General features: G+C 37.7%; 2 protein-coding genes across 3 annotated transcripts; both read right to left on the bottom strand.

The window, feature by feature from the left end:
* Positions 1-2187: 2187 nt before the first annotated feature.
* Positions 2188-5178, bottom strand: LOC103971573 (small ribosomal subunit protein bS21c). The gene is made up of 3 exons (XM_018820475.2): positions 4873-5178; positions 3820-4316; positions 2188-2589 (listed from the first exon to the last, which is right to left on the bottom strand). Exons 1-3 carry the CDS (start codon positions 5176-5178, stop codon positions 2475-2477), a joined length of 918 nt encoding a protein of 305 aa, XP_018676020.2. The 3' UTR covers positions 2188-2474.
* Positions 5179-5850: 672 nt separating this feature from the next.
* Positions 5851-9285, bottom strand: LOC135652696 (pentatricopeptide repeat-containing protein At1g77360, mitochondrial-like). 2 transcript variants are annotated; one of them, XR_010502178.1, is made up of 2 exons: positions 7189-9285; positions 5851-6088 (listed from the first exon to the last, which is right to left on the bottom strand). XR_010502178.1 is itself a non-coding variant. In XM_065173857.1 (1 exon), the coding sequence occupies exon 1, from the start codon at positions 9238-9240 to the stop codon at positions 7765-7767; it is 1476 nt and encodes a 491-aa protein (XP_065029929.1). In that variant the 5' UTR covers positions 9241-9285; the 3' UTR covers positions 7101-7764. The 2 variants fall into 2 exon arrangements, 1 of the variants encoding a protein (XP_065029929.1); XM_065173857.1 differs by lacking the exon at positions 5851-6088 and having other exon boundaries at positions 7101-9285.
* Positions 9286-9725: the final 440 nt, after the last annotated feature.

Here is a 9725-nt window from a genome sequence, read left to right as displayed (position 1 = left end):
ATATTAAGGTTATCTTCTAAACATGTGAAAAGAAGAAAAAGTCATAACAATGATAGTTTATCTTCGCTCATTGAAAGAAAGATTAGCAGTGAAAGTTAGTGGCTTCGAGGAAAGAGGAATCGAAAGTAGACATAGGTTGGGACAATCGAACCAATATAAATCTAATTTATATTTCTCTTTATACTTTTTCTTTTACTAATTGATTTAGTTGCTTACTCGTATTCTTAAGTACATTTCTAATATATATTTTTCAATCAAAAAATTTTAAATTATAATTTTATTTCAAAAGCACTAATTCACCTCTTTCCATGCTAGTGTCTTTACGATCATAACAATAACGTTATCATTTCAAATTATTCAACCTCCTCCATTCACTTTCCTTTCGCTTCTCCTCTCCTCATTTGCCTTCTCCTCCCTATCCATCTTTACTCTTTTCCTCTATCTCTCCATCCTCGTGCTATTTGTTTTCATCTTCTCCTCCGATATATTTTAAGTTTTAATAAATAATATTTTTTAAATACTTTAAAAATATAAAAAATATCATGAATGAGTACTACAATCATATGTGGGTGTGGAAATACCAGCTTAAAGTATTTTAGATAAAAGTCCAACGTAAGTACACTTAATTTTAACCTGATAAATACTTGATTGTAAAATCCTCAATTGGATAAGTACTATGAATGATTGTATTTGAGGTCATTTTCCACTGTGGCAAATCAACTTTTACCAAATGACTTACCAAAAAACAAAACTTTTAGCAAATGACCTCAAACATTTAAAATTCTTTCAGAACATAGTTCTAATAATGATTTAAGTAATTTTTTTTTTATGATTTTAGGATAATTAATTATCAAAGTTGACATGTTTTTGGATAAATTTTATGGATGAGTATAATTTAATTTATTTTTAAGTGTAAAGGAGTCAGCTTCCATCAAACTATCTCAAACTCTTATAATTTTATCATAAAAATAATTCTAATAAGGATGAACTATTTTTTAAAATTTTACTGTGAATTTAGGATGATTAAATAAAATTGATATATTTTTGGGTAAATTATATGAATGGGTAAGTTAGTTCATTTTCAAGTGTAATAAATAGGTCAAATTCGACCAATTCAACTCAAACATTTACAATTTTACTACAACATGATTCTAACAAGGATTTTACTAATTTTCATTTTCTGATAAATTTATAATAAATAAACAATTAATTTAGTTTTTTTTAATATATTTTGTATAAAAATAATTAATATTTGCACTCGAGTGAAATTTTTTTGATGAGTTAAAGATAATTAATTATCAAATTTGACACATTTTTAGGTATGTTATGTGTAATTTGATTCATTAACAAATATTATAGGGTCCACTTTGACCAAATTATCATAAAATTTTATGATTCTACTAGAATATTTAATGAGGATGATATCAGTTTTTACATCTTATGATGAGTTTAAGATAATTAATTATTAAATTTGATGTATTTTTTTTAAGATGATGTGATACGTGCATTCTATTTCATTTTTGAGTGTAACATGTTAAATTCCATCAAACTATATCAAGCTTTCATAATTTTTGTAATTCTATTTAGAGCATGATTCTATCAAGGATTTTAATGTATCTTATTTTTTGATGACTTAAGATAATTAATTATCAAATTTGATGTGTTTTTTAAATATACGTGAATGAGCATAATTCGATTCATTTTTAGTTTTTAGTGTAACAATATCAACTTCAACTAAACTATCTTAAAACTTTCGAGTAAAACATAATTCTAACAAGGATTATACTATTTTTTTGTTTTATTATAAATTTAGATTTTAATCCAAATTTATAAGTTTTTCGGATAAGCTGAGTTTATTGTAGCTCACTATTTTTTAGTGTAACGGGTCAACTTGGACAATACAATTTCAAACTTTCACAATTCTATCAAAATATTTTGTCTAAAATGATAGTAATGAATTTTTGATTTTATAATGAATTAAAAATATTGTCACAATTCTTTCATAATTTGAAGCTAACAGGCAATGCAGCAGAGCTATAACATGTCCTAACCAGTTGTTAGGACCAGAGGATGCAGACAAAATTTCTGTGAGTGCCCCCAAGAAATAATACAACTTCCCTTATCTGATAAAAGTAAAATCATAAAGAATAGGCAACTAAATGGACATCACATTGTTAACCTGGAAAATTAACTTGAAGGAGGCACCATCAATAGATATTGTATCATAATATACAGGCACCAAATGTTCAAGACCTTTGTCATTTTCATACCATTGCTTTATTCGAAAAGAGAAAAAAAAACAAACAGAAAGGAGAAAGAAAGGACAAAACACATCGGCATCAGTTAGTAGTAGCTAACTCTAGCTTAAATGACTTTCAAAAACAAAACCATCAGTTAGTAGTAGCTAACTCTAGCTTAAATGACTTTCAAAAACAAAACCATGAAAATACTGCAGGTTCCTCCACTAAGGCATCCTAGGTGCAATAAGGAAGTTCTCCTTCAGGAATTTCCCAATTGTCTTCCTCCTCCTGTATCTTTGCCTTTGGTTCTTCCTGGTTATCTTGCTTACGGACTTTTGGTTGATAACGCCTGAAATTAGTGGAGGAAAAGAATAGGAGCAAGTAGTTAATGTCTGGAGACAAACAAAGTTGAAATATTTTAGAAGAATTTCCAAAGCAAAATAAGTTGCACACTGCTATTGAATATTTATCATTCAGAAGCAACCAAGTAGCAGTTTTATGAACTATGGTTGTAAGCAAAGCACAAGTCAAGGCTCACCAAGAGCTAACGGCCATGGTGTCAATCATGACTTGTCTAAACAGTGTTCACTGAAAACAAGAATATATTAGACTAATTTCCAAAACCATTTTCTACAAATTGTGACATCCAAAACAAAACCAAGTACCTTCATTGAAAATATTTATGTTCGGCTAAAATATAAGTCGTAACCCCAGAAACAATAGCAGAATAATGAACCACCTTTCCATTTTCATCTTGAGCGATATCAAGCTGATGATACGTTATAGCTTCACAATTATGTCAAAGTAATGAGACTAACTATCAAGCCAAAAAGGATCGAGTAACTTAAACCTCTAAAAGTATGAGTTAGCAAGAAAGCACTACTTTTTAAATCCCTGTCATTGCATTTTAACGTGACTAAAACATCTGATGATTAACTTGCTTCTTGAAGGTGGATTCTGTAACACCAACAAACTCACATGCAAAGGATTTTAGGAGGAACAAGAAGAGAAAACAAACACACTTGATTAGCTGCCCAGTATTATAATCTAAGCTAGGTGTAGGTCAAGGCTAATAGACAGGCAGCACTATGAATCGATTCAATGGATTAACCGTCCAAAGGCAAGCGGATAATACGTGATTGTTCAGACTTCAGGCAACAACCAATACATGCTATTTAACACGACCATTGTGTCCACAAACTGATGATATCCATTTCAAACCCCATTGCTTCCGCTTATTACCGAAACCTACAACCAAACCTGACCATGGAATCGATGCCCAAGTAATGAAAGTAGATCAACACCGACTAAATTGTGGATGCTAAAAGGAATCTCTCTCTAATTTTTTATGCTGAGAAATATAGTCATGTTGGCATATCTATTTGCACAGAGTATAATTCAATCGTAAGTATTCAACAACCTAAATCTCTAAAAGCACGAGTAACCAAGATGAGATCAAACATTAATCACTGTCTTTCCATTCTAAGAAGAGATATGGAGATTAAATAAAAGAGCTTTACAAATCATAAAAATCAGGGTTTTGGGAAAAACAAGAAGATGAGATGAACCAAGAGCAGACCTCTTCCGATTCCTCCGGGCCGCATCACGGGCCTTGCGCTTCTTCTTCTCCTGCTCGTTCTCGAACCAACGTCTCCTCTTGCACTCCTGGATGACCCCGGCCTTCATGACCTCCCTCTTGAACCTCCGCAGCAGCACCTCCTCCGGCTCGTCCTCCCCGACCACCACCTGTGCGTTGTAATACCCTCCCCGGGCGTAGAACAGGTTAGCCAATGCCAAGGATGGATAGCAGCTGCAGACGAGCCCTTCCTTCTCCGCCGGCATTGTCACCTCCGAGGGGGGCCGAACAGGGGCCGAGCTGCGGATGGAGGCGGGAGGGAACCCATCGGTTTTAGGCTTCGGGAAAGGGACGGGGGGAGGAGGCGGGGGCTTCTCCGTGGGGGGGACGAGGAAGGGCAGGGAAGAGAGGAAGCTGCCGAGGGAAGCAAGCATGGCGATCGATGCTTGCTCGATCGGGCTATGTTTTGCGTCCTCGACTTGAAGCTGTTTCCTTAAACCCTAATCACAGAGAATCTCGTGACTAATTTATAGATTCCTCTCGGGAACGATTCGGATACTTGCCGGGCCGAGTTCGGGAATCGGAACGATTCATCTGACGGCTGGATTAGTTTTCGAATCGGATTAGATTGGGGTTAGTGTTCGGCTGGAATTGGAATTGGAATTGGATTTTGTTTTGACTCGATTAAATTATCGTAGCTATTAATTAATTGTTTTTTTCTTCTCTATGATTGATTTTAGTCCTATTTTGGAGTGGGACTCATCCTTATGACAATAATTACTTCTGCATCCTTTTTCATTTAAATTCTTTTTGATATTTTGATTAGATATATTTAATTTATGCTAACTTGTGCATATGTTCTAAGATATTAATTAGTTGGAACCATGACAGAATTAAACTTGACAAGGATGAATGGTCTTTTTCTTAAAGACCATTAGAGACATAATGCAATTTTCTCAATAATCCTCCTTTATCTTAAACAAAATGAGATGACATCATGGCATAAGCCACTTAGAACACAAAGTAGCCAGCAACAGAAATGATCATGACAGTTGCCTTGGAGGTTACACCGATGAGGGAGGCGTCACTCTTGGCGGTGGACTCACTCTCTGGCTCGGTGGGGTGGGTGCCGAGAGGAGCTCCGACGCCGCCAGCATCGCTATCCTCGATGCCATGGTCCCCAGAAGGAGCCTCGGCACTGTCCGGGAGCGGCGATGTGGCAATCGGGGTCAAGACGCTTGGTACGGAGTCGACACCTACGGATGGCGATGAGGCAGAGGGCGTCGAGTCATCGGCACCGACGAAGACTGTGACAGCCAGGAGAGTGAGAATGGCGATGAGGAGGAGCTGTTGCCGTGCCATGAAGCGATTGGGAAGGATGAGATCGATGCAGATGGAATCGATGGAGGATGAAGGGAAAGAAAGCAGAAGAGAAATATATAAGGAAGGGAAGAATGGAGAAGGAGAGGCTTCGGCAGTTAGTTCCGTTAAAAGTGGTTTGACTTCTTCTCAGAGAGGAGAGGGGGGAGCGGGTCCCACGGGTTGACTATTCTTTTTTATTTTTTTGGTTTTTTGGGGATTGATTGGTATAGAAGCTCACTTTTTTTTAAAATTAATTTTTGGTTATTATTTTTTTTTGAAGGAGCTCAAAAATCGTGCCATGAATTGTGAGAGCTAAAGTTGGGTTAAATTGGGATTAAGATCATTAATAAATTTGCTATTTTTAATAATTGCAAGAAAAAGATGTGGGAGTTAAAATGTAACCAAGGATTGGATGTTTGTTTTCTTTTGCATTAGGACATGGAAAGCATTTGCTAATAAAACCTTTTCCCAAGCCAGAATATTTCCTGAATACAAGACTATAATAAATATATATATAGACACACACATACACATAAAATATCTCAATTAGGCTTCGAGCACAACCTCTTTATCTTGTGTATATTGATGGAAATATTGTGCATTGAGTTTTTTTTTTCTTTTATATCTGAATCAAATGGATGAGACAAAAGCTTATTGTTTGAAGACAAGATAGCCATATTTTTGCCACTGTATTAAACTCACAAGGTTGTAACAACAGCTGCAAAAGATGGAGTGGTTCTTGATTTTTGCAAGTTCCATACAAGCAATCTAAATATGTTCACATGAACAGAAGTTATATATATTTGACTGTCTCCACAGCTATCATCTCTTTGGGGATCTGCAAACATGGGCTTCTCAGATATATAACATCAGTAGGATCAATTGGAGAATCGGTTCAAAAATTGGCTCACTGAGAAAAAAACATAATTGGATCTGGTGAGACTCCAACCTTAGTATAAATCAATTCTCTAGCAACAAAAAAGTTCATACAATGGACTTGAGCTTTGGAGCGATTTCTGGATGATCGATAATATGCAGCAAAATTATAGAGTCCATCATAGTTCATAAGTTCCAAGTATTCTTCTTAGTAGGCTTCCACAAGCCTTAAGAAAGGCCATAGCCCTAATCATCTAGATGGAATCCATCTCCTAAAAGCAACATCCTCCAAGATGTAAAGAAGGAAGTTTTTTTTCTTAAGGTCCATTTGGTTGCAAAGAAAACAGATGAAAAAGAATTTTTCCACTGAGAATTCTTTTCCATAATAGCAAACTTGTTTTGATTGGAGAAAAGGAAAACAAAATACTTCACAAAATAAAAAATATTTATACAACAACATATCCTCTTGGTGGTTTGAGATAAATCTCATATGTATATAATAAATCGCATACATATATATATACTTGTACCTTCTTAGCCTTTTGAATTGAATAGCTTTGGCAATATGTATTGTATTTTAGGTACTATTGAATCATTGTCAAATATTTACTGTCACTATTATTTGAGTCAAAGGTATATTGAAATGTTGATTCTCTAATAAAAGTATGAAACTGTTACATCTTTATGAACTAATCCGAAAAAGGGAGAAGCAACCTTATTAAAATTTTATTATTTATGCTACCACTTCAGTGACTGGTTTATTGCCTCGGCTATGATCCCCTGGCCTACTTGTTAACCATGGGATGACACAATCAATTTCAACATTTTGTGATGTGTAATTATTACAAATGCATATTTGTTAACTGGTGGACGTGATAGCATACATAAATGTGCTAAATCAAGCATCAAATATGTGTGTAGGCCCAACAAAATCACATGATGTAAGCCTTAAAGCTATCTATAGCCAAAAAGAAGTTGCACTAGTTATTAAGATTAGAAATTAACTATATATATTTAACATAATCAATAGATTCTAGAACAAGGTCTAGATGAATTTACCAGCCTATGGACTTAGTCTTCCGTACCTAAATGTTGGTAACAAGCACAGAAAACTGAGTAACATGAAACACTGACCTGAAAATTTAGTGATTTGTTAGGGTCTTGAGCAAATCATACATGTAGCTCCAACCTCATGTCACCATCATGAAGCTAAATAACTTAATATTCACTTCTTTGTCGGGTAGCCGGTTGCCTTGATATTTTTCTGCTAGACAAGAATTCACATGAATGGGTTGTATGATCAATGCCATGTGCTCTCAATCACATAAAGGTTCTTGAATCAGAACATTCATCTTGTCCACAAGAAATTCAAGCACATCTTCCCTCCCCTCTTTCAGCAACAACTGTCTCGATTTTCCAAATGTTGTACCTGGTGGTCTGATACCCTTTTCAATCATATCTTCTAACATGACACAAGCCCGGTTCAGTTCACCCTTCTCGCAGAGCCCAACCTCATGAAACACTGACCTGAAAATTTAGTGATTTGTTACGGTCTTGAGCAAATCATACATGTAGCTCCAACCTCATGTTACCATCATGAAGCTAAATAACTCAATATTCACTTCTTTGTCAGGTAGCTGGTTGCCTTGATATTTTTCTGCTAGACAAGAATTCACACGATTGGATTATATGATCCAACACCATGTGCTCTCAATCACATAAAGGTTCTTGAATCAGAACATTCATCTTGTCCACAAGAAATTTAAGCACATCTTCCCTCCTCTCTTTCAGCAACAACTGTCTCAATTTTCCAAATGTTGTACCTGGTGGTCTGATACCCTTTTCAATCATATCTTCTAACATTACACAAGCCCGGTTCAGTTCGCCCTTCTCGCAGAGCCCATTGATTAGGACAGAAAAAGTGTGCATGCTTGGGAGGAATTGCTTCTTGCCCATGTACTTCCACACCTTCAAAGCCATCTCCAACTTGTCGGTTTCACAGAACATCTTTATCATCATGGTGTAGGTATCTGAGTCAGGTTCACAGCATTTTATCATGCGGCGAAAAACCCTATATGCCTCCTCGTATCTCTGAGCAGTTATCAAGCTGTTCAATATGATATTAAAAGTCCTTGCGACCGGGGTGATGCCTTTATCCTCCATATCTCCCACCACACTAAATGCATTTTCAAACTTGTTTGCCTTACAAAATGCACCAACCAGTGCATTGTACACGACGACATCGGGCTTAACTCCATTTCTCTCCATCTCCAAGAATGTATCTACGGCATCCTCTATCCTCTTCTCGACCCCATACGTGTGCACCAACACACTATAGATGAAGGGTGTCGGCGGGCAAACCCTGTGGCTCATGTCCCTAACTACATCGACAGCTTCCTCCATCCGTCCTGCCTTACACAGTGCATCGACTATAATTCCATAGGTGACTATATCTGGTTCGCAACCCCTGTCCAGCATTTCTTGGTAGACTTCCCGCATCTTGGGCAGATTGGGCGCCCTTCCCCACCCTTCGAGCAGGATACTGTAGGTCTTCGCGTCGGGCTCGAACCGGTCGCGCATTTTGTCGAACACCTCCTGGGCCTTCCTGACGTTCTTCGACTTGCAGAGCGCACCGAGCAGGCCGCCGAACGCCGCCAGGTTGGGCGCTACACCGTACTTATCCATGACGTCGAAGGTGTACAGGGTCTCCTCCACCTTGTGGGCGCGGGCGTACTTGCGCATGATGACGCAGAAGGTCTCGACGTTGAGGGCGCCCTGGGTGCGCATGGCGGCAACGAGGTCCCACATGAGCTTGTACTGGCGGATCTTGGCGAGTGCGGCGATCATGGCGTGGTAGGCGCGGACGGTGTGGGCATAGCCGCGCTGCTGCCGGCGGGCCCAGTCGAAGAAGCGGTAGGCGAGCATGCCGGCGTTCTCGAAGCGGAGGAGGACCTGCTCGGCCACGTCGGGGAAGGCGCGCACGCCGCTCGCGTCAAGGGCCTGCTCCAGCCCGGCATTGGGACAGGACAACATGATCTTGCAGAGCTTATTGCAGGGGTCCACGCCCACGAGGAGCCGCTGTTGCTCGCCGCTGCCGGAGCTGGACATGCTTCTTGCTGTTGGTGGTGTCGTCTTCGTCGTCGCCCTCCAAAACTTGGTGCAGGAGGAGGTTCGAGGTCTCATCATGTTGCTGCCGCCGAGCGTGAGAAGTCGATCGAGTCTTGCACCGAAAGAAAGAAAGAGAAGGGGCTAATTACATATTACAAGTTAAACTTTTTTAGCTAACTCGATTTTTTAAATTAAAAAAATTTATAGTAAAATTTTTATAATTATAAAAATATAATATTTAAGTTTATTTATCCTATCGTTATCGACTTTACGGGTGGAAGATAAGCACATCATAACATATGTATGAATGACAAAAAAATTGATAAATAAAAAAAATAATTTAAATGATGATGATAAATAATAGAGTCATGGGTAGCTGTTATAGTGGTGGTCAATGAGAATGATGTTGTGGTTAGCCTTATCGATATCGATTAAAAAATATTAGTTTGAAAATATTTCGTAAGTCGAAAACTGATCGGAAAGATATTAACATGGAAGTGTAAGGGAGCATAGTGAAAGCAATAAGAAGGTAGTTTGTAGTTAAAGTAAATTGCTAAAAAAAA

This window comes from Musa acuminata, chromosome BXJ3-11, assembly GCF_036884655.1.
Source record: "Musa acuminata AAA Group cultivar baxijiao chromosome BXJ3-11, Cavendish_Baxijiao_AAA, whole genome shotgun sequence".
NCBI lineage: Eukaryota > Viridiplantae > Streptophyta > Magnoliopsida > Zingiberales > Musaceae > Musa > Musa acuminata.
This window is presented reverse-complemented; position numbering and strand designations above follow the sequence as displayed.

Bases quoted from the DNA above. Each gene is read 5' to 3' on its own strand.
- LOC103971573 (XM_018820475.2), bottom strand. From the start codon at position 5,178: ATGGCACGGCAACAGCTCCTCCTCATCGCCATTCTCACTCTCCTGGCT. The intron at 4,317-4,872 runs GCAACTGTCATG...CTCTGTGATTAG, and splicing joins TCATCGGTGTAACCTCCAAG to GGTTTAAGGAAACAGCTTCA. The intron at 2,590-3,819 runs GTCTGCTCTTGG...CACTAATTTCAG, and splicing joins GCCCGGAGGAATCGGAAGAG to GCGTTATCAACCAAAAGTCC.
- LOC135652696 (XM_065173857.1), bottom strand. From the start codon at position 9,240: ATGATGAGACCTCGAACCTCCTCCTGCACCAAGTTTTGGAGGGCGACG.